At 41.4% G+C, this 25,717-nt stretch overlaps 1 protein-coding gene across 1 annotated transcript in view; it reads left to right on the forward strand.

The window, feature by feature from the left end:
* MYO15A (myosin XVA) overlaps positions 1-25,717 on the forward strand; it is a gene marked incomplete at its 5' end in the record, with an annotated part of 148,107 nt that overhangs the window by 26,015 nt on the left and 96,375 nt on the right. The window contains 9 exons of the mRNA XM_082261824.1: positions 721-852; positions 1,410-1,535; positions 3,589-3,666; positions 4,779-4,933; positions 12,199-12,244; positions 13,866-13,990; positions 15,670-15,790; positions 16,837-17,012; positions 19,490-19,574. Coding sequence (XP_082117950.1) covers positions 721-852; positions 1,410-1,535; positions 3,589-3,666; positions 4,779-4,933; positions 12,199-12,244; positions 13,866-13,990; positions 15,670-15,790; positions 16,837-17,012; positions 19,490-19,574 — 1,044 coding nt within the window. The remainder of the gene's footprint in view (positions 1-720; positions 853-1,409; positions 1,536-3,588; positions 3,667-4,778; positions 4,934-12,198; positions 12,245-13,865; positions 13,991-15,669; positions 15,791-16,836; positions 17,013-19,489; positions 19,575-25,717) is intronic.

Below are 25,717 nucleotides of genomic sequence, written 5' to 3' on the forward strand. Positions count from 1 at the left end.
TTTTGGATGCTCAAACTCTCTATTAAAGGTGATCATTTATGCACAATGAGAATTTGTATACTGTTGCTTCTATGTGAATAGGCTCCAATACCTCCCACTGTAAGGTAGACTATTACTGAGCATGACTTACATATCATGTGTTTTTGTTTGGTCAACCTACATGACAGGTTCCAGCTCTTCAGCAATGCAGCAGAAGATAGAACCCATTCACAACCAACTTATATCAGCTGTAGATATCTACTGTACACAATTTAGAGCCTAAAGCCCCGTACACACGTACTGATCGTCGGTCGAACGATCGGCCGTCTTTTGTCCAAGGTCTGTCGTGTCTGTTGAAAACTGCAAAAGACTGCATACGAATTTTGTCGGCCAACAACAGCCGACTGCAGAAGTGATGTCATGTGATGGTTAACTTTCCTTGTCTTTTTTCTTTTCTGAGCATGCCCAGTCTTGCTAATCTGCTGTCTGTCGGCCGAAATCTGTACTGACTGGCGAACAATCGGCCGTTCTGGTGACGGACAACCAAAATTTTAAAGTCTGCACGACAGATTCTGTTCGGCCGAAAATGCGCTGTCGGCTGTCGGAAGCATCATACTAACAAGCCTACAATCGGCCGAATATTTATGGCCGACAATCGGCACATGTGTACGGGGCTTTAGAAGTAGTTCTTTTTTTATTTTTATTTTTTAGACTGACATGAGTATTTGTATTTTATTGTAGGAGGAGTACATCCGTGAGCAGCTTGATTGGAGAGAGATCTCCTTTAACGATAACCAAGCATGCATAGACATTATTTCCCAGAAGCCCTATGGAATCCTGAGAATACTCGATGACCAAAGCTGCTTCCCACAGGTAACTAGGAAGGTCTATCAACTGCTGTAATGGATGTACATACTTGGGTATTAAATGATGTGTCTGGATAAACCTGATAGGGCAAACCAAATCCCCCATATTTATCAACTTTAAAGCAACTCTGTTGCTATGTTAAAAAAAACTTCAAAGAGACCCAACCTGTAAAATAATAACGTTTATATATATATATAGTCTTTTTGGCAGGTGGGGGTCATCAGGAGTTCCTGGTGCTGCTGCTATCAGACTTGAGTGTTTTGGATAAGTTGTTCCCAGCTGGGCAGTGTGGTTTACCCCTCAGCTTTTATATCTCTGCAGGACACAGTAGTAGAATAGAGGCGAGTGGGTGGAACCATAACACAAAGCAGGGGACAAGATATTTAACACACCCCACTGGAGCATTTCAGGGTCTCTTAAAAGTGGAACTTCAGAGAGATTTATATAAACAGCACAAATTAATTCAGTTATATACTGATTGAAAAAAAAAATGTAGGACCTGTTTACATCTATGCTTTTACAAATGCAAATTTATATGGTGCTTTGGTCCCTGCTTCTTGTAGGCCACTGACCACACGTTTCTCCAGAAATGTCACTACCACCATGGAACCAGCGAATTGTATTGTAAACCCAAGATGCCGTTACCTGAGTTCGGAATCAAACACTTTGCTGGTAAAGTCACTTATCAGGTAAATCACATCCTGTTTAAAAAAACTGGAAACACCTCCCTAAGGGCTAGTTTGCGCAGAAGTTGAATTTTGAAGCAGACTTTAACACACGTTAACGCACCTATAGTTGAAATTAGTATTTTGGACACATTGAACAGGTTGCATCAGGCAACGTTCTCTCATGCCTTGTGAGATGAGTTTTTTTACATTTTTACAAGGCTGAAATGGGAAATGAGCACTTTTGAGGCTTTTCAACCTACTATTTTAAATGCCTGTGTAAAAGAGCCCCAAGGCCCTGGGTTCCGGTGTAGAAATTAGGCAGTTGAGATGCATTTTTACAGCATAATGACCGCCTATCAATATCACTCAAAATTGCTAAAATAAGGAGTGGATGACTGTGTACACACTGCAGGGTTAGTGTTGCCTCACATCCCAATGAGGAAAAAATAACACTGCCCACAGAGTTTGGCAGGCATTGATGCTTCGCAACTGCCCCCATTCACTTATATCGAAATGCACCACCACGCATTGCAAGATGTCAAAAGTGATTATTTCCCATTTTAGGCTTGGAAAACATTTAAAAAAAAAAACCTTGCAGATTGCTTGAGAAGCATCCAAATATATATAAATACACCAGTGCAACAAATGTGCTCTACTCAAACTAAAATACTTTTTGAAATTACATCGAGGAGCAAGCTGAGCACGGGAAAATACCATTTGTTGTAACCAGCTGGGTAATATCATAAGCGATATAGACCCTATTGTGAAGAGGGCACTCAGGTGAGTGCGTTATCTATGTGGTGGTGGGAAGAGCACATAAGGGCCCTTTCACACGGGTGCTCCGTATGTCCGCAAATCATCCTATTTTTTTGCGGATGATTTACGGACATAATGTAAGTCTATGGCATTGCGGATGTCAGCGGAATACCATCTGCTGACATCCGATTTTCTTCCTTTCAGTTCTGTTCCGTTTTTTGGAATGGAACAGAACCCTATTTTTCCTCCATTCAAAAAACGGAAAGGAAGCAAAATCGGATGTCAGCGGTGTCATCCGCTGACATCCGCAATGCCCATAGACTTACATTATGTCCGTATATCATCCGCAAACGGATGGGATGATATGCGGACATACGGAGCGGATGACACAAGTGTAATCCGCTCCGTGAGAAAAAAAAAAAGTCCCGCAGCGGAGCCAAGGACCGGAGCGGCCGTGTGAAAGAGGCCTGAGGCTGGCCATACACAGTGCAAATTTCTTTTCTGCAACCAAAGGAAATACATTTGCATGATTCCCCTTTCAACACAGACTTTGCTGACAAAGGAATCAGCCATTGTCTTCTCCTGGTGAGGGAAGCCGTCCCTGCCGAGAGAAGACAGTGATTATTGCTATCGGCAATTGAAGCCGCTTGCAATAATCAGAAGCGAATCCCAACGGTTACGATAACAGTGTTACTCCCTTTAGCTGCAGAAGCAGCGGCTGGGGGTGTACACATGCCATGGCCACGATGCTTTGCGACAGGATTTATGCCTGCTGTCGCTTTCAGTGCACTAAGCACAACCCGTTTAAGTGAATGAGGCCGCTCTGCAAGCCCCCGAGACCACTAGTGCGGGGATCAAGAGGTTATATCAGGCGGTCAGGAGGCCTTCTCTCTGCCTGTCAGATGTTCTCTGAAGAGCAATCTGAATGTGGTTCACTATTCAGAGAGCACCGCAAGTGTGAACCACAAGTGTGAATGAGCCCCTTTCTTGAAGTGAGTTCTGAGGCATGCTGTAAACTTCCTGGCCACCTCTGCATTAAAGATAAACACTTTATTTAGCAAAGGGTAGAACCTATAGCATTAGCTGGTGACACATCTAAAAATTAGAAGAAATCTCAAAAGGATGAGGCAGTGAGCAATAAAACGTGTCAGACTTCTTCCCTATGCTATCTAATACAAAAAAAAAGAAAAAAATAACAGAAGTTTTACATTATTCAAACAAACGGTATTGTCTCTGCAACAAAAAAAGAAGAAAAAATGATAGGAGCTTTTTATAAATAAAACAAATTTCAGTTGCAACCTTGCATTTTTATCTCCAGGTGCACAAATTTTTGGATAAAAACTATGATCAAGTGAAACAAGACGTCCTTGAACTTTTTGTTAATAGTAAAATTAAGGTAAGGAGCCAAATCTCCATAGAGTCTGGGAACAATGAAGGTAATTCTACATTGTCTAATCGACTTCCTTTACCAGCTAATTAGTGATGATCATTGCTGGCTGACTGACTGTAGGAGATGTATTCAACCAGTGTGAAGGGGAGATTTTCAAGAGGAAAATCCAGATGTTGGCAAATATTGGCAAATGTCTTTTAACTGGCAGTGTGTACAGGTAATGCTGATCAGCCAATGTGATTTGGAAAATCTCTAGTGAATGAGCAGCGAATGATCAGTGATTGTTTGCTTCTTTATAAATGTACTTAAAATAATGAATTCTCTACTACTGGAAAAAAAAATGTGCTTATGAGATTTGTTGCATGTGGTGAGATATAAACAGTATTTGGTATGAAAAGATTTTCCAGGACGCTCCATAATTTCATGCTAAATAGTAAACCTAGATGGGTGTTTGGTTCGTAGCCTATAGTATAGAGAACCTTGGTGGCTGATATATATTGGTTGCAGATGGGTGGTAGATTGCTGGTTTGTAGCATATGGTATAGAGAACCTTGATGGCTGATATATGGTGGTTGCACATGGAAGATAGATGGTTGTGTTATAGTATGAGTTATAGAAAACTTCAATGGATGACATATGGTGGTCGCAGATAGGTGATAGACTGTCGATTTATAGAATGGATTAAAGAAAACCTTGATGGCTGATATATGGTAGTTGCACATGGATGAAAAATGGTTGGGTCATGGTATGCAATTCTAGTAAACCTTGATGGCTGATACATGGTGGTTGCACATGGGTGATCGATTGTTGGTTTATGGCATTCGGTAAAGAAAACCTGGATGGCAAATATAAGGTGTTTTCACATGGAGGATAGATGGTTGGGTTATGGCATGCATTATAGAAAACCTCAATGGCTGATATATGACAGTTGCAGATGGGTGATAGATGGTGGTTAATGGCTTGCGGTATAGAGAACCATGATGGCTGGTATTTTGTGGTTACACATGGGTGATACACGGTTGGTTTATGGCATACAGTATAGGTACCTTGATGACTGGTACATGGCGGTTACAGATGGGTTGTAGATGGCCTTTATGTCCTTCCTTCTGTTTCCCCAGATAGTGGCCAACTTATTCTTCAGCCATGCGCAGGTGCTAGCGCAGCAGAAAACCATGATGGGAAAAAGCAGCACCATGACCAGAAAGTTTAAGGCACAGACAGTGGCAGCCAAGTTTCAGCAGTCCCTCCTGGAACTGGTGGAAAAAATGGAGAGGTGAGTGATTATGTGTATGGGGGGGACAGGGGGTTGGCATCAATAGGATGGGGTGGGGATAGGGGATTGACCAATAGGAAAAGGAGGGCTGTTTACAATTGCCATCGTCATGCTTAATTCCACTGAGCTGATCCCACAGTGGACCTCAACTAAAAGCTGGCCATAAACTATACATCAGTGGTTGTCAATTTATCAGATATAGGGGGCCTCAAATGCAGTCCCCTGACATCTCCAAAAGGCTGCACATATTGTTTAATATACAGTATGCATTGCTTGAGAGGACAGTCAGCAACTGCAGACCTAATGGAGGACACGAGGGTCAGAGAATGTGGACAAGCTACATTTGTGGCTGGGGATATGCTGCAGAATACAATATGAAACTGGGAACATGTTGCATGAGGCTAGTAGAGATCAATGCTATTACCCTATTTCATGTCTATTACAGACTGTTTAGATCTGAGGGCCGAATGCTATTACCCTAATCTATGTCCATTACAGAGGGCCACACATCTTATACAAATGGGCTGCATTTGGCGCTCGGGCCATTGCTTGGGCACCAGGGCCATACAGTCTCTGTACAATGTCCTTTAGCTTTACCAAAATGATGTAATATGAGTCAAACCTAAACAACCAATGCAATTAGTATCAAATCAGACAGGCCCTTGCACTACATGGTTAATGGTGGATCTAAAGGAGATTGTATTGTGTATGGTTAGCCTTGCCCATATTAACCAGTTGCCGACCACCTGCCGCAGTTTTAATGTGGCAAGGTGGCTCAGCTGCGCAAACCGATGTAACTGTACGTCGATCGCACACAGGGCTAGGGGGCACACAGGCCCGCTAATCCCCGCGATGTGCTGATTCGGTTCAGAACCAATCAGTCATTCGGTCCAGGCCAGTGATCGGTTCTGACCAATGGCAGAATGTCCTGTGCCTGTGTAATGTGAACACAGGCACAGGAAATGGTGCAATCTTCTTGTCAGGGACTCAATAACCTGCGCAGGCGCACTGGCGTCGCTAACCGGCGAACGCCTATGCACATGCGCTGAGGCTACCTTGGTAGAGTTTGAGGCTACCTTGGCGGAGTTCGAGGCTACCTTGGTGGAAGTTTGAGTCTACCTCGGTAGAGTTCGAGGCTACCTCAGCAGAGTTCGAGGCTATCCTCGGCAGAGTTCGAGGCTACCTCAGTGTAGTTCGAGGCTACCAAATTGGTGCCAAAACGGCCTATTTAAACACAGCTGTCACTCTAGGTGATTGCTGTGTTGTCTTCAGCTCTCCTGTATCCTGTGCCTGTTATATCTGCTGTTCCTGTTTACCTGACCCGGCTTGTCTTTGGATTCTGATTACCTGCTGCCCGCCCTGACCTTGGCTTGTCCTGACTATCCCCCTGTCTCGTCCCGATCTGTTTACCTGCTACCGGCCATTGGTCCTGGACCTGTTCCTGGCTCTCCCAGGGAATCCGGGGGGCTGCGACCTGGTGTTAGCAAGCAGCCAAGTCCATCCCCACCATCTGGGGCCCTGGTGAAAACCGGCTAACACTTAGACTCCGCGCCTCTGGTGAACCTGTGCCACGCCAGTTACCCGGTAAGCCACTCCTCTTATGTCAGGCTCTGCCACGTTACCCCGTGACACTTCTCTCCTGGAGCCCTTTTCAGTTCCAGCGTGAGAGAAGAGAACATCAGACAGTGAGTACACAAGCACTACACTGACACCAGTACACATAGGCACACATTTAACCCCCTGATAACCTCCTAGTTAACCCTTTCACTCACTGTCACAGTGTCACTATATACAGTATACAGATCATTTTCTGATCACTGTATTATCATTACTTGTGACTTCAGTTAGTGTGAGAGACAGTTAGTGTTAGTTAGAGGCAGTCCCAGATAGGTTTAGGGTATCCGCCATACATCCCCTAATAAAAATGTATACCCCTGATCACCCCCAGTTAACCTCTTCATTGCCCGGTCACAGTGTCACTATTATAGTGTACAGATCTTTTTTCTGATCACATTATTAGTGTCACAGGTGACATCAGTTAGCGTTAACGTTAATTGGCATCAGTGCAGGATAGCGCCAGATTTCCCGCCACATATTTAGTAATACATTTTAACCTTTTGATTGCCAGTGACACACACACACTAAACACATCCATTACTAGTATAGTGTCTGAACAGATCAATATCTTTGACCTGATCAGAACTATACTAGCGTCCCCAATAGTTTAGTATAGTGTTCTCAAAATGCAGCGTTAGCAGGATCAGCCCCGAGACCTGTAGGCACCTGTGTTTAGCCCCTCTGCCCATCCCCCAGGAGGTGCAGTATCAGCAGATTACTGTCACTTCCGATACACAGCACACTAAACCTCAGCGATAGCAGAGTCAGACCTGATCTCTGCTAGCACTAGCAGTTAAATTTTTTGGTAGCGGTTCAAACAGTCCTTGACAACCAGGTGCTTTTTTTACCTGTGAGTCACACTAGGTATTTATAAATTTATTGGCCAAAATGCCTAAACAAAGGTACACCTACACAATGCTGAGCATGACAGATGAGAGCGATGGTGAAGCCTCACTGTAAGAATCAGGCTCAGTATTCAAACCTGTAGAGAGCAGCGGCATCCTGACAGATAGCTCTGACGACAGAGTAGTGGTCCCTGCTAAGGTCAGGCGTACCCGACCCCGTTCTTCTGTTGCTGAGGTGCAACAATCGCAGGGTTCTCGTATGCAGCAGAGTGTCAGTACTAGTGCCGCTCAATCCTTCTGGTGAACTGGCAAGCACCGCCGGCCTAGTACATCCTTGTCATAGTCAAACCAGCACTGCAGTATCACTTGGTGACGTGGCAAGTCCCATAAGTGCAGTTCAACCTGGTGTGGTGCCTAGCACAAGTAGTGTCCCGCAGCCACCAATATTTCGAAGACAGGCCATAGAGTCCATTTTGCCCTTCCTGATGCACTTGCAAATACTGTTTGGGAGCCCACCACTTCTGCAGGGCCCGTACTTCCCCCATTCACCGGCCATCCCAGAATTCAGGTGGAAACAAACAATTTTACTCCCCTTGGCTGGTATGAGCTCTTTTTCACGGAAGATCTGTACAGATCTATTGTGGACCAAAGCAACGTATATGCCGATTAATTAATCACCGCAAATCCAAATTTGACCCTTGCCAGAGAATTTACATGGAAATGTATCACAGTTTTCAAATTTAAAACCTTTCTGGGCCTATCCCTCCTCATGGGCATTACTAAAAAGAGTGAGTTGCGGTCATATTGGTCCACTGACCCAAATCACCATATGCCCGTGTTCTCTGCTGACATGGCCAGGACTAGATACGAGCAAATCATGCGGTTCATGCACTTCAGTGACAATGAACTCAGTCATCCTCGGGGTGACCCTGAATATGACCGGCTTCACAAAATTCGGCCCCTCCTAAATCCCTTCAACCAAAACTTTGCAGCCTTGTATACGCTCCAACAAGCTGTCTGCGTTGATGAGTCCCTGATTAAATTTTCTGGCCGCCTTGCTTTCAAACAGTTTCTCCCCAACAAGTGTGCCAGATATGGGGTCAAGATGTATAAGCTCTGTGACAGGGCAACAGGCTATACATGTAGTTTCCGGATATACGAGGGAAAAGATAGCAATGTGGAGCCCCCCAACTGTTCAGACTACATAGGGAGCAGCGGCAAGCTTGTTTGAGACTTGGTGTCACCCTTATTAGGAAAAGGGTACCATTTATACATGAACAATTATTTCACAAACGTGCCACTTTTTAGTCACCTTTTTGATTCTGGAATTGGCGCATGTGGCACCGTGTGACCTAATCGCCGGGGCTTCCCCCAACGGCTTGTAGATTCCCAACTTAGATGGGGGAGAGAGCCTGCCTGAAGTGTAATAAATTGCTTGCAGTGAAGTGGAGGGACACAGGGAATGTTTGTATTCTGTCCTCCATTCACGTAGACATGACGGTCCAAATTGCAACAGTGACTGGTGTTGTTAAGAAGCCCCTCTGTGTCCACTAATACAACCTTACCATGGGAGCGGTGGGCTTCACTGACCAGATGATGGCACCATACTTAATTGCACGTAAGGTCAGACGCTGGTGCAAAAAAGTGTCTGTATACTTATTCCAATTGGCTCTGCTGAACGCTTATGTGCTATACAAAGCATCAGGAAGAAGTGGATCTTTCCCAAAATTCCAGGAAGAGATCATCACAGCCTTTCTGTATCCAGGAGGTGCTGTGTCCCAAATTCCCAATCCAGATGCAGTGAGCTGGCTGCATGAGAGGCATTTTCTGGATGTCCTCCCTAGTACCCCTACCCAAAGAACACCCCAAAGAAGATGTCGTGTCTGTAGGAAACACAAATATTTAGGCGTGAGACCCCCTTTTTTTGTCCCTCCTGTCCTGGCCAACCTGGTCTCTGCATCAGGGACTGTTTTCGTCGCTACCACCCACTAGTAGAGAGTTAATTTTCTGTTCTTAATCTTTTACTGAACGTCATAATATACTGTTATACCGTAATTTTTTATTGTTGCTGTTTTTCATTGTTAACCATAGTTTGCTTTAGAGAAACCCCCATTCTACTGTTTTGCTGCACTGTATAGTATTGTAATGTTTTATTGTTACTGTGTTACTGTGCAGGCACGATCATCAGCTGCAGCACTGATTTGTTTATTCTGACAGCAACAGAGTTTGCTCTCAGCATATACATAAATCAATGATTGTAGTGCTGTAGGAGGTGATTTCACCACCGCAGTTAAAAAATAGAACATACTGTATATGGCGAAGCATAGGGGATGGGGTAGACACAGAGGCTGGATCTCCCCTATGCTTCGCCTTATATTTTTTAACACTTTTCTTGGCAGGGATTTCTTCATCCACATTGATTGATGCGAATGGAGGAATCTGCTATGTTCTTTTTTTTTGTTCAGCCCACAGGCTACATGACAAAAAAAGAACCTTACAATATATGCCGAACAAGAACCAGCAACATACTGGTACGTCGTTGGAATTTGAGTGGTCATACCAGGATGATGCCTGCAGTTTTAGGCATCATTTTGGTATAATTATTTACAGCCAGCAGTTGGCTTTCATGTAAAAGCAATCCTAGCAGATTATTAGCCGCTAGACTGCTTTTACAAGCAGTGGGAGGGGACTCCCCCCTCCCGCCACCTAACACGGTTTTCTCGGGCCCTCCTGTCCCACTGGGTAACCCGAGACTGCAGGCGGTGGTTCCTTCAGCTGACCATAGAGGTGATTGGAGACCAAAATGGCTCCAATAAACTCTATGGCCTGTTACCGGAAGCTACAAGCATTTCATGACTTTGGTTTTGCCAGATACAAACAGCGCCATTGGGAAATTGGGAAAGCATCTTATCACACCAATCTGGGTGTGGTCAGATGCTTTAAGGGCAGAGGAGAGATCTAGAGTCTAATAGTCCCTGATTTTTTAAAAAGAGTACCTGTCACTACTTGCCCCTTGCTATCATAGGGGATATTTAAATTCCCTGTGATAACAATACAAATGATAAAAAAAAAAAAAATGAAAGAGAAGGGAAGGTGTAAAAAAAAATAAAAAAGCAAAATAAATAATAATAATAATAATTGAAAAAAAATGCAAGCTTCACTGTCCCCCGTGTTTGCATGCAAAGCCGAACGCAAGCATCGGTCTGGTGTCATATGTAAACAACTGCATGTGAGGTATCGCAACGGACATCAGATCGAGGGCAGCAATTCATGTAGTAGGCCTCCTCTGTAAATCTAAAGTGGTAACCTGTAATGGCTTTTAAATATGTACGTAGTTTGTTGCCGCTGCATGGGCGTGCGCAATTTTAGAGCATATCATGTTTGGTATCTATGTACTCGGCATAAGATCATCTTTTATATTTTACAAAACATTTGGGCAATAAATAGTGTATTTGTGTATTAAATTTTAAAAAGGTGTTTTTTTCCCAAAAAATTACGTTTGGAAAATCTCTGCGCAAATACCGTGTGACAAACAATATATATTGTTTGGGGGTTCACAGTAATTTTCTAGTAAGGTCTTCAAGCGGTTAGAAGAGTGGGTGATGTGTGGCATAAGCTTCTAATATTGGGCATAAAATGCCAGGACAGTTCAAACACAGTTTTTGGAAAGTAGGCACCCCAAGCTATTTACTGAGAGGCATGGTGAGTCCATGGAATATTTTATATTTTTCCACAAGTTTCGGAAAAATTAAAATTTTTATTATTTTTTTTTTCACAAAGTTGTCACTAAAGGATATATTGCTCACACATGCCATGGGTATATGTGTAATTACACCCCAAAATACATTCTGCCCATGTGGTACAGGGATACCACATGTGTGAGACTTTTTGGGAGCCTAGCTGTTTACAGGACCCCGAAAACCAATCACCGCCTTCAGGTTTTCTAAGGGCGTAAATAGCTTATTTTACTTCCTCACTACCTATCATAGTTTCGGAGGCCCTGAAATGTCAAGATAGCACAAAACCCCCCCCCAAATGACCCCATTTTGGAAAGTAAATAAAGAAAAAAATCCCCTAAATGGTTTGGACTTTATAGGCACTATATATTTGAACAAGTGAGAAAATATATGTATTAAAAACTATATGTTTTATTGTATATGTTTAGTTAAAAATTAGCAAAAAATATTTGCATATATAAAATCTACACAGGATACATGAAAATGTGTACACAACATGAAAATGTGCAATATGCAATGAACTAACGATGCACCAACTATAAAATGAATGATGGAACAGAAACTTCCTTCACCCAACGTGTTTCAGAGAGTAGCACTCGCCTTCATCAGGGGTATGGGAGGCGTCACTTCACTAGAATTTAAACATATAAATCAGAACAAGCATATGCAAATATATACAAAAAAATTGTTTACAAGTATTACAATTGTGGTTGAACACTTACAGTTACATGGAATTGCATATGAACATACACATATCCTCATAAAAAGGGGACTGTGTCCTCTTCCATTTATCTGAACGTGAGAAATTGGGGGAAGCCTGATGTAATCAGACAATAAACAGATACTGGAGTCTGTTTTTATCCAGCCGCCCATAGAGCTGTCATAGGTCTACCAGTATCTGTTGGCACAAACTGAGGGGGCACAGATGTAAAAAAACTGACAAAGGATGCACTTCAAGCATGCAATAGAAAGTCAGAGAAAAGTCAGCATGTTTTTCTCTTGACATGTATCCAGTAATACATCTTTACTTACCAAAGTCATTTTTAATGTTGTGTTTTTACTACAGATGCAACCCCTTCTTTGTTCGATGCATCAAACCCAATAGCAAAAAGGTAAAGAATTTAAAATATATACTCAAATACAAAAATACATATTTAAAATACATGTTTTAATTGTTTATTTTTATCAATTTACAAAATGCAAAGAGAGAAAGCAGAATAAAAATCTAAATCAAATCAATATTTGGTGTGACTACTCTTTGGCGTCAAACCAGCTTAAATTCTTACACTTGCACACTTTGTACACTTGCACAAAATCAGGGGATTTTTAGGATTAGAGTCAGGTGTATGATTAACCAAATATACCAAGCAGGTGGTAATGATCATCAATTTCATATGTAGGTCCAAACACAGTTATTAACTAAAGCAGAAATAGCTGTGTAGGAGGCTTAAAACTGAGTGAGGAACAGCCAAACTCTGCTACTAAGATGAGATTGTGGAAGACAGTTTCATGTCACAGGTTATACACCATAGTAAGACTGAGCACAGCAACAAGACACAAGGTAGTTATACTGCATCAGCAAGGTCTCTCCCAGGCAAAGATTTCAAAGCAGACTGGGGTTTCAAGATGTGCTTTTTTAAGTTCTTTTAAAGAAGCACAAAGAAACAGGCAAGTTTGAGGACCATAGACGCAGTGGTTGGCCAATGCAGCAGATGAAAGACACATCATGCTTACTTCCCTTCGACATCGGAACACATCCATCTACTGTCCGGAGAAGTCTGTCCAGAAATGGTCTTCATGGAAGAATTGCAGCCAAAAAGCCATATCTCTAACTTGGAAACAAGGCTAAGCTAATTTTGAGTTAAAATGTGAAACATTTGGATATAGCAGGAGGCAGTTTGTATATATATATATATATATATATATATATATATATATGTTAATATTTTTAACCAGGGAGAATAAAATAAACCTAAATGTCTTGCATGTTAGGTTTTGACGCTTTATATAGTGTATATATATATATATATATATATATATATATATATATATATATAGAGAGAGAGAGAGAGAGAGAGAGAGAGAGAGAGAGAGGAGTCACTGGTGGAGGGACTGATAAGTACTATTACTCTTCTTTTATAGGCTGGTGTCTTTTATTCCCTTCTTTTTCTAGATACAATGTTACTTTTAAAAAACTGAAGGCAAAACTTTTTTTTTTCATTTTAGATATGGTAAGGGAGGGTTATAACCCCTGTCATTTATTTATTTATTTTTTTGCCACCTGTGTCCAAATGGGGAGATTTTTCTTCACTTCCTGTCCAAAAGCCAACATAGCAAGCAGGAGGAAATCCCTCCAAATTAAGGGAATCCCTGGTTGTCGCCACAACCAGTGTTCCCATAGGAAGATTTCCCATTTACTCCTGTTCTGGTAATAACCCAATATTTGGGATTTTCATTCTTTCTTTTCACCTTCGGCGATAATGGTAAACAGGACAAATAGGGTGGACCTGATTAACAGGGGGACAGACAGCAATAAAAACCTCACAGATGTTCTAATCCCTCTCAACTCTATCCAAGACTAAAAAAAAATGTCTTTAGTTATACTTTAAGAACAAAGTATTTTGGAGACATTCTTCTGCAGAATGTTATTTAAAAATATCCGTATTTGTATGAGTTGTCCCTTCTACAGTACAGATGTATGTGATTTCTGAGGCTGGTCTGTAATGTTTGCAGGAGCCTGGGATGTTCGAGGCTGATATCGTAGTCAGTCAGCTGAAATACTCTGGGATCTTGGAGACCATTCGCATACGGAAGGAGGGGTTCCCTGTTCGGATCCCATTCCACATCTTCCTGATCAGGTCAAATTTGGTTTTCAGTGCTTTACATACAGTTGTTTAGTACTCTTTAGAGCTATAAGTACATATTTTTAGTATTAGTTTAATTATTTCTATGTTTTAGGTTTTTCATAGTCTGGTGTCCAACACATGCCCTCCGTCCCTCTGCTCACGGACCATGGGCATGTGCTATTGGGCACTATACAGATTGCAGAGTGGCAGTGGGGTTCTGGGCACTGGAAGGCTTTTAGTGCTCTGGTATCTGGCACTGAAAGAGAGACTGTACTGTGTGCAGAGTTATTTGTAAAGTCCCGTCCTGGGAAGAAGGAGAGAGCAGCGCAGGAGCATGTGATCAGGGGTTAACTTTCATTGCCATACCCATCAACATTGGTGTGAGTTTGGGGGTGGTTAATTTGCACTGCCATAACCCTCAACAGTGGTGTCAGTTGCGGGGTGATTAAATGTCACTGGCACACTGGCATGACCACCAATGCAGAAAGGGGATGGGGATTCATTTTACTGCCATGATCACCAAAGCAATGCATTAGTACTGACACCAGTACTGAGGGGTATTATTGTTTCCACTGACAAAAATGTTGGGAGTTATTATTACATCCACTGACACCAATGCTAGGGGTTATTATTACGTCCACTGACACCAATGTTAGGGGTTATTATTACGTCCACTGACATCAATGTTAGGGGTTATTGTTACGTCCACTGACACCAATGTTAGGGGTTATTATTACGTCCACTGACATCAATGTTGGGGGTTATTATTACGTCCACTGACACCAATGTTAGGGGTTATTATTACGTCCACTGACATCAATGTTAGGGGTTATTATTACGTCCACTGACACCAATGTTAGGGGTTATAATTACGTCCACTGACACCAATGTTAGGGGTTATTATTACGTCCACTGACATCAATGTTAGGGGTTATTATTACGTCCACTGACACCAATGTTAGGGGTTATAATTACGTCCACTGACACCAATGTTGAGGTTAATATTACGTCCACTGACACCAATGTTACATCCACTGACTACAATGCTGGAGGTTGTTGCATCTACTGACACTTATGTTAGGGGTTAATATTGCATCCACTGACATCAATGCTAGGAATTATTGCATCCACTGACACTGATGCTGAGGGGTATCATTGCTATCATTGCAACCGATTTTGGGGGTTATTATTGTTTTCACTGACACCAGTGCTGAGGGTTATTATTGTGTCCACTGACATCACTGATGGGGGTTATTATGGCACTCAATTACACCAATTTTCAGGGTTATTCTTTCACTTACTGACACCAATGCTGTTTTTTTTTTTTTTTTATTGCACTCATTGACACCAATGCTGGGGTTTACTGTACTCCAACTTTTTCAGTGTGCACTGCAATATGCTTCAAAAGATGCAGCATTACTGAATTTTTTGGGCATTGAGGAGCAAAATCGTGCTGCTATTGTGCGGCCCTTTGAAAGTGTCAGGGGCCACATATGAGGCCCTCCATTCATTTTCAAGCTGACCATCCCTAGTCTATTTTATCTTATTTTAATGCTAGTATTCGTCACTAGATGGCATGAGTTACACATGTATTGTTGTATGGAATATTAGTGTAGAGTCTGTGAACTTTTTAGCATCATGTTTAATTGCCCTTCATCTTAAATCTCCATTCATCTCAAATATCCATTCAGGTATCGATGTGTTATGGACCTGGGACGTAATATCCATGCAGACGGGCAGATATGTGTGACTCTGCTGAGAAAATTGTGTCCTTCTGTATCTGCCAATATGTACTCCATTGGGGTCAGCAAGGTAATTACTACAACCTGAACATGGGCTGAACCAGCATTTGACTTTAATCCAAATAATCAATCAGTTTTCTATGGATAATGTCAGGGAATCTATCTATCTATCTATCTATCTATCTATCTATCTATCTATCTATCTATCTATCTATCTATCTATCTATCTATCTATCTATCTATCTATCTATCTATCTATCTATCTATCTATCTATCTATCTATCTATCTATCTCTCTATCTATCTATCTATCTATCTATCTATCTATCTATCTATCTATCTATCTATCTATCTATCTATCTATCTATTACTTTAATCCATCCTATATATTTTTTTTCTTTCTTTCTTTCTTTATTTCTTTCTTTCTTTCTTTCTTTTTTTCTTTCTTTTTTTCTTTTTCTTTTCTTCTTTCTTTCCTTATTTCTTTCTTTCCTTTCTTCTTTCTTTCTTTCTTTCTTTCTTTCTTTCTTTCTTTCTTTCTTTCTTTCTTTCTTTCTTTCTTTCTTTCTTTCTTTCTTTCTTTCTTTCTTTCTTTCCTTCCTTCTTTCTTGCTTTCCTTCCTTCTTTCTTGCTTTCCTTATTTCTTTTTCTTTCTTTCCTTCTTTCTTTTTCTTTCCTTCTTTCTTTCTCTTTCTTTCTTTCCTTCTTTCTTTTTATACATCTATCTATCCATCTCTTTATCATTCTCCCTTATTCTATCTATCCATCTCTTTATCATTCTCCCTTATTCTCTTTCTCTCTCTTCTATCTCTCTATCTCTTACCCTAATCTATAATATCTAATAATTATTCTCTCTGCCTCTCCCTCCCCCCCCCCCCTCTCTCTCCCTCCCTGCTAAAAGTCAGTCTTTTTCTGATATTGTACTTGTTTATTTAGATTATGGATAAAGGAAGATGACTTCACACACAATTGTACACATATTATTCAGATATACAGTATAGTGGCAGAGTTTGTACTATCCTATTCACCACAATGTTTGGTATTCACATGCTTTGAATTAGTCTTTCCTTCCAATACTGATACTCAGATCCCCCCTCTCTTTTCTTTTTCTCTTCAGCTTTTCATGAAGGAGAATCTCTACCAGCAGCTGGAAAGTAAACGGGATCAACTGATGAACAAGGCAGCCGTGACTCTACAGCGCTACAGCCGCGGGTACCTCACTCGGAAACGTTATACCACATTGCGATACCGGATCATTAACCTTCAAGCACTGGCCCGAGGCTACTTGGCTAGGTATAAATAAAATATAATTTCGGGGTGGACTAATCTTGGAAAAACCAACCTATAACCTAGTTTACACTGTTATACACAGTCTAATCTCACTATTAAACAGCAAACAACAGTGAAAAGTATTATTTATCAGTGCTTTATGCTTTTATCTATGGTGTGGGAAGCTGCAAGTAATTTGTAGCTCAAAATACTGTTTTAGGCATGGCCACTGCAAGAAGTTCTCCCATATATCATTACATTGTAAGATAAAAGTGTATCTGTATCCAAAAACACTGTGATAAAGCAAGAAATTTGTCACCAGAGCAGGTATCCCTGTGGAAAGGTGCAGCATGATGAGGTGGCAGAAAACATGCAGGGTCCAGGTGCAATAACAGGAATATATTATAACAGAAGTCCCGCAAAAAAAAAAAATCAGGCCAAGCGGGAAGGCAACCCGACCGGAAGCACTCACAAGTTGTAACAGCAAAGCAGCAGTAAAATACTGGACCAAAAGGTGCCAACAGTGTCTGTCATGAGGAGCCAAATGCGGCCTAGCCAGTCTGCACCCAAACGGGAAGGCTTCTAGGAAGGATGGCATGTCAGTGCACTTTCCCTACTTCTCCGGAACCTTTCCCTGATGCTAAGTACTGTCACTGACTGACGAGTGACCAGTCCCTACTCTAGCCACTTGGAAAATGCATGACAAACCCGGTAGCCAGGGTCTTAAATAGACTCTGACTGACCCTAGAAGGCTGCTAGAGTCACATGGAGTGCCAGCATCCAATCAGATAGCTGCCTCTCTGTGACCAAGTAAACCATAGAGGAACCAGGTTCCGCTCTACTTCCTCCTCCACCTGCATTGCTGCTGTGGACGAGCGCCACCTGCATTGGAGAAAGTAGACTGCACTTTCCTACATTCTCATTGTTAAATTTTCTCTAACCCCTTGGTCTGGTGACAACTGTAAAAAGTTAGATTGTCCATCACTTTTTTTATATTCAATGGTTTTTATTGAGTTTTAAGGAACAAGCAATAATAAACAGACAATAAAAAAGGATAATGTCACAACAAGATCACACTATACAAAGTACTACAGATCGTTACAATGACAAGGTGATGAAGAAGGAGAGGAAGGAGACCAGGCAGATGTAAGTCGGGGCCAAATCCACCCAGAACAGTTATGCAAGTCCCCTACTAGTCTCTCAAATTGGCTAGAGGAACTTGTCTCGTTGTGAATGTAGTGGATAGGCTTATCTGTCTAGAGTTGCCAGGGCCTCTACCAGGAGTGCGCCTTCAGCAGGATAACTGGTATATTGTGATACAACCAAAATGCAAAACTAGAATAACTAGGAATTAATAGCGGGGAAAAGGTAGTGGGTGAGTCCAGAAGTCTGCAGATTGGTGGAGAGAAGAAAGAATCGTAGTCAAGGAATTAATGAAATCAATATCAGAGGCTCAAGGGTCAGGGAGTAGAGCAGTGAGCGTGAGATAGCCAGGGAGCCCATGCAGAGAGAAGCTTACAGTATTTGTTTTTTTTAGTAGCATACATTCATTCCAGATTGCAGATATGATTCAAGTCATTAATCACATCAGAGACATTGGGGCTTTGCAGTTGTTTCCAGTTCCTAGTGATATTTAATTTGGCCGACAGGAGAATGTGGATGGCGAGAGTTCTGACAGATGTGTGGATGTTCTCTACATTCCAGTGCAGGAGAGAAAGGGGTAGATTGGGGTGAATTGGTGTTTGTGTAAAGACACAGATCAATTTGAAGACTTGATTCCAATAGGAAACAATGGATGGGCAGAACCACATAATGTGGATTAGTGAACCCTTTTCTCCACATTGGCAACAAACACATAAAGAGTCTCCATCCCTTTTTTTTTTTATTAGTGACAAAGTTCTCTAGGGCAAATAGAAAGGGTGAATCACCCTATGGGAACCCAGACAGCAATAACAACTTCCAGATTCTAGTTAAAACAAATGAAAGGGTTTGGCTATAGATACAATTACATAGACAGAGCACGAAAATAGTATACATAATCTGTTAGGGAACTGCTGTATGTCCAAGGGCTCTTTTTCCAGGAAAGATAGCCCAGAAAAATGTGATGTAATGGTCCAAAAAATGTAAAACTAAACACAATTTTTTTGGATTGAGTAATGGAGGTTTTTTCCTGTCCCATAACCAAAACAGAAAGTGAGAGAATTAGTGTCCCTATTGGGAGATTTCCCCTCTATTCCTGTTCTGGTGGCAACCCAGATCTTCTTTCACTTTTACTCTCAATGATAATAAATAGGACAAATAGAGAGGGTGAATCTCCCTAACAGGGGCACAGACAGCAATAAATCCCTGACAGGGATTCTGATCCCTCTCCACTCTCTAAATTAAAAAAAGTTTTGCCTTTAGTTATGCTTCAGGAAAAACTTGTATAGAATGTATTGGCAAAAACAAATTTTTCATAAAAGGCATTTTTCTGGAAAGTGATATTTTCTTTCCAACCCCAGGCGGAGGTTTCAGAACTATCGAAAGAGTTTGCAGAAGTTCCGAGCTGTGGTCCGTATGTACGTGAACCGGAGGCGATATCTGAGGGTAAGATGATGTAATTTTAGGAAATGTTCAATTTTATTATTACAGGCATTTATTTGGCTCAGACAGTTTACGCAGCTGTAACGGAACTGCGACCCACCATGTGCTTGTGGGCTTCTGTCAGTATACGGCTTCTTGCAGTCTTGAACATAGATATCAAATCTTCCAGCCGCCCTCCATACAAAACCAGCCGATAACTTAGCTTGTATGTATCTGAAAACAGCTAACTACTTTATTGAACAATCTCACACAATTTATACTCACAGAAGGACCTCCCCCTCCTGATCAAATTACCCCATCAGGTCACGTGCCTGATTACATTATCATATGCAGATGAAATTGTGTACAGAAATAGAATTAACCTGAACTAATTATCTAGCCATCTGGACAGAAACAACATGTGAGTTCATTAACAAATACCAATGGGACAGACAGGCTTAACAGAATACACATCACACCTCAATACACAGACAATAGGGAGAGACCACCAGTGACAGACTGTCTGTCTCTGACATTGAAGAACATGGAACAGAGGCCAATGTGATTAGCTCTTTCAATGAATAGGTTCAGAATCATACAGGCCAGGAATAGTCTTCACACATCTCCTGAGATATATGGCTGACAAATATTACCGTCCCATTTGAAGTAATTTAAACTATATTCTCAGTGTCCATTAAGTAGCTGTCTATCATTTTTCCTTGGCCACCCTGTGTCACTAATAGACACAGGGTGACTTACACATAAGAGGGACCTAGGGAGCTGAGACAGGGATTTCCCAACCTCTCTAAGGTAAGCTGGGTTTCACAGGCCCCCCAACCAAAGTGACTCCCGTCACAGCAGCGCTTTACATAATCTCCATTCACATCGGTCCCTGCCTTCCAGGAACTTACAAATTTAAGGTCCTTATCCTTTTTTTTTTTTAATAATCTTTGTTAGAATTTTTTATAACCAGCATACAAACAAAAAAAAAAAGAACAGAACAATAAACCCCACACAAAACCAAAAAAAAAAAAAAAAAAAAAAAAAGGAGTAGTATTACTCCATTTCTCTCCCTCTCTTCGGTCAGTATAAGCACATCATATACAATGACATTATTTTCATCTTCCATTACCAATTGTTTATTTATCCTTCATCTTAGTACATAAAAAAAAAAAAAACTCAATTAGCCCTGTCTAACTGATAATAGGAAAGAGATGGGATCATATCAGGGTGATTTAACCAGGGCTCCCATATTTAAAACATTTTTTTTTAATTATATATTTGTTGTTCTCTGAGTAAAGCATCGTTTACTTGAAATCTTCAATCCTCCTTAGAGGGTGGGCTAGGGGATAACCATTTAGCAGCTATGTTCTTTCGTGCAATAAATAGTAACCTATTAAGTAGTGCTTTAACCATAGGTATTAATGAGTCGTCTGGAAAAACGCTCAAAAGACAAATTTTGGGAACCAGCGAAAGCTGGGTTCCAAGTACGCTATTTATTGTGTTCACCAGGTCACTCCAATTCCTAAATAATTTAGGACATCTCCACAACATATGTAGAAGATCGGCCGAAGTTTGTCAGAATCTTGGGCATTCCGGGGATTCCCGTCTGCCCCATTGAAACAATTTAATAGGCGTATGATATGTTCTATATATTATAAATATCTGTATCAATTGCTGTGTTGGTATTAAAGAAACTGTCAATGTTTTTCGTAAAATATTTCAGAAATAATCCCCAATAAGGTCCTTTTCCTAAATGCATACAGGGCCAGTTTTTATGCAAATACATTTACCTATAAGAATGTCTTTGGAGTGTGGGGAGAAACCTGAGTACCTGGAGGGAACACACTCAAGCACAGGGAGAACATGCAAACTCCATGCAGAAATTTGTATCCTGGCCAGGATAAAAAACAGAGATCACAGTGTTGAATAATGATGCAAAAGGGATAACTTTCATTTTTTTAGAAGCTTGCCATTTCTTTTAAGCCTTAAAGCAAATATGGACTTTGGCCTTGGAGGGCAAAGTAATATGCCCACCTTTCCTTCGTTCTCCTTCCAGTTCATTTAATTGCTGTTAGCAAAGAAAAAACTCTGTACCTCTGAGTATTATGGAATTTACCACTGGAGATACAGCTGGAGCTTACACAGAGCTGTCTTTCTTTGCTTGCCTGTAAAGGGGGGGGGGGGGGGTAGGCAGGTGTCACCTCCTCCATGTTCCCCTCTTCGTTACTCACCATGTTTGGGTAACATGAGAGGCCTACACTGGGGTGGGTTCTTTTGGGCTATGCTAGGTACCTTCAACAGGGTCACTACCTTACACATGGGGTACCTTTACTTGAACAGACGACTGAACTCTAGTTGCCTCTCTTCATGTTAACATACACCACTACTGTCATGGCTGCATTTAAGAGGGACACACAAAGCCGATGCCCTCTCCACTTGTCCTGGGTATCACAGCTACCTCACTCCCAGTAATGTTCCCCATCGTGTTCCCCATCAGAGTCCCCCTTACATCAGGGTCCCCATCAGAGTCCCTTCTTACATCAGAACTCCCATCAAAGTCTCCCTAACATTAGAGCCCCCATCAAGGTCCCCTCTTACATCAACGTCACCATCAGAGCCCCCTTTACATCAGCTCCCATCAGAGTTCCTTCTTACATCAGGGTCCCCGTCAGAGTCTCCTCCTACATCAGGGTCCCCCCTTACATCACAGGGTCCCCATCAGAGTCTCCTCCTACATCAGGGTCCCCCCTTACATCAGTGCCTCCATCAGGGTCCCCCTTCACATCAGGCCCCCAACAGAGTCCCTTCTTACTTCAGGGTCCTAATCAGAGTCCCCCCTTACATCAGGGTGCCCCTCAAAGTCCCCCTTACATCAAGGTTCACATCAAAATCTCTTCTTACTTTAGGGCCCCCTTCATAGTGCCTTTTTTACATCAGAGTTCCTATCCTCGGTCCCTAATCCTCAGTCAGTACACATTGAGGATATGCCACTGACCGTAGCCGAGGGTCAAAAAAAATATTGTAGCAGAACAGCTATGGCCCGCAGGCCTTACTTTGGAAATTCCTGGTTTGCAGTATCAACTAGTGTTGCGCTGATTTCGGTATTGGTACTGGTGCCGATACTGAGTATTTTCAGGAGTACTCGTGAAAATGCTCAGATACCTGAAACCGATACCTTTGTGGTGCGATCTAAACTCCTACAAAATGAATGGGCTCCAATCACACTGCAAAGAATCACATTTGATTTAAACAGGAATGCGGTGCAATTACTGACTGCGGTTTCCTGCACTGCTCTTATGTGAACACAGGCTTGTCATAGTGATTTCAGTCTGGGTTCACACAGGAGCTGTGGGGGAAAACCGCAGGCGATTCAGACAGGAATCGCACCACATTTCTGTTCAAATCGCTTGCTATTCTTTGCAGTGCAGTTTGAGCCCATTCATTTTGTATGGGCTCAAATCGCACGCAAAGGTATCGGTACTCAGTTTTGGCGAGCACTTTACAAAAAGTATCGGTACTTGTGCTCTCCGGCACAAAAATTGTATCAGCGCAACCTTAGTATCAGCCTACTCCAAATGTGAGTCATGTTGTACACAATTTACAGGAGGCTTATATCAGTTAGATCCAGTTACTTGATAGTTATACATAAAATATATCTTTAATGATTTCTCATTGAATACATCGCTGGATTAAATCTTTTCTTTCATAAGAATTTCTCACAAAGTGGGATGCTTGAAAGCATCCTGCTTTATCTAGATTCCTAAATGGCTGTGCTTCCATTCCCATGGTGAATCTCGGGTTCCCTATTATAGGATATAGAGGAGAGTCATGTGAGGTAAGGTCCTTTTGAAAACATATTTGAGAGCATATTCTTAAAGTTGTCCCAATTAATTGGTGTGCTTTTAATTCTGTCGGTAAACTCTCATAACACCATAATGCCCTAGATAATGGTACCTTTGTATTAGTTTGTTCTATTTTCACCCATAACTTTGATTCCCCATGGCGGCACCAGTCTATTTGCCTCCTGACATGTGAGGCATAATAGTATTTTTGAATATCTGGTATCGCTGTACCTCCATATTTTTTTGGCAATGTAAGTAATTGTCTTGAAATCCTCGGCTTCTTATTTGCCCATATAAATTTTATAAATATTGAGTTTATCTGTTTGAAATCTTTCATAAGAATTTTTAAAGTTTAGTTGTTAAGTGGCACAGCATGGAATACCAGCCTGATAAGAAAGATTAAATTCCATAGACACAACTGAAACAGAAAATGCTACAATGGCATGTTGAAGTCACAAGAGGTATGGCATTTAGACACTTATGGGAGACTTTGTGGATTAAATATTTTATATCTGCTTGGAATTTAGTTTGCATATAATTCTCTCAAAGTGAAATAAATCTTATGAGCACATCCCACACATTATAATTTCACCTGATAATTGTCACCTCATCTCATCAATACTTCATTCAACCTATCAAAAATTCTGATTGATTCTCATAAAAAAAAAAAAGTCTACAAAAAAGTTTATTCTAAAGTGTGCAGAAATTATAAAATATTTATTTTTTTGCAAATTATTTCCTCCCAAAAATTATAAAGCAATACAGTAAACCCCCGCTCCATCGCGGTTCGGTTTTTGCGGTCCCGGTATATTGCGTTTTTTTTTTTGTAATGTTATTTTACTATATAAATCATTAAAAATGAAATATTTTTGTGTTTTCCATAGCTCTTTCTATGTCTCTCAGTATCTTTTATGTGTTTATATTGTTTTAAAAGTGTGTTTAAAGACCTTAAAATGCTTTTACACGTACAGTGACAGTAAAAAAAACATGCCTACAATGCATATTAATAGGGTTTTTCTATTTCGCGGATTTTCACTTTTCGCGGTTGGGTCCGGAACGTAACCCCCGCAATGGAGGGGGGTTTACTGTACACCTAAAAAATAGACAAGTCTAAAAAAAAAAAAAAAAATTACCAAGCGCTTTGGAAATCACATACAAATAATTTGGTTTTCTGCCTGCATGAGTCAGAAAGATTCTGATTTATTTTTTATATTTATTTGCTTTCAGCTCTGCTTGTCAGAGCTCAAAGTTCAGCAATCAGCTTCTGTATAAAATACAAAGGCGCAGCCTATATACACAGCGCTGATGCAGCCCGAGACCTGCACTGCTTCTATTCTTCATTAACAAAATGAATTTGAAAAACCAAATATACTTTCCATTCAAATTAGATTCCAAGTGCATTAAAGTAGCTGGTGTGCACAATCTTACAGTTTTTTTTTTCCAAAGGAGCCACAGCCTGTGTAGAAAAGCCTGTCACTTGCCAGCTTGCTGCGGAGAAGGACCCTTGCTCTTTGTATGGAAGCAGCGGTCTCTCTGCAGAGGTCCAACACTCCCCATGACGAGTGAGAGCTATTGGCAAAACACATGCTCCCTGTCCGGCATCCACCCATTACTGATATATTAGTGTTATGTGGAGTGATTCCCACATGTTCAGCTGAGGTGACAGGGCAATGCAGTAAGATGCAGTCTGTTCTGACACAGAGAGAAAAGTGACTGTTGTTAGTATAGGTGATATCACTGCTCCAGGACCTTTATATCCCTGACCTATAAATAAGTATGACCCGAACAGGGCTGGACCAGGCCGCACCTTGCCCAGCTTCGAGGAGGCAACTGATCAGTGATTGCAAACAACAGGACAGCATGAAGCAAGTACGATTTGCTCCAGAAGTGGGGCCCAAAGTGAGTCATTCTGCTTCTTCCTTGGGAATGCATTAGGGGGCTGGTCAGTGGTGGGCTTCCACATAGAGGGCTGAGAGGAACCAAAGGCTAATAGAGTCATTATTTCTGCCATGGAGCCACACAAAAGAAGATTTGAGATGCACCGAAGAGCCCATCATTGTCATGGTAGTATAGGAGGGGAAGGACAAAATCCTGTGCTTGCTAAAGGCATACCAGGGCAAGGGCCCATCATCAGACTACTGTATTGAATCCTGGAAAGCGGAGTCTTTAATCTCACTGCCTCTCATGATCATGGGGTTCCAGCAAGACTGTCACTGCTACCCAAGGAAGGGGACCTTAGTGGCTCAGGAACATCGCTGTTCTGTTTGGTGGTGAATGAATACCCTGTTTCTAATTTTCTACCATCACTTTTTAATTGGTAAG

Source organism: Pelophylax lessonae, assembly GCF_965119305.1.
Source record: "Pelophylax lessonae genome assembly, chromosome: 6".
Lineage (NCBI taxonomy): Eukaryota > Metazoa > Chordata > Amphibia > Anura > Ranidae > Pelophylax > Pelophylax lessonae.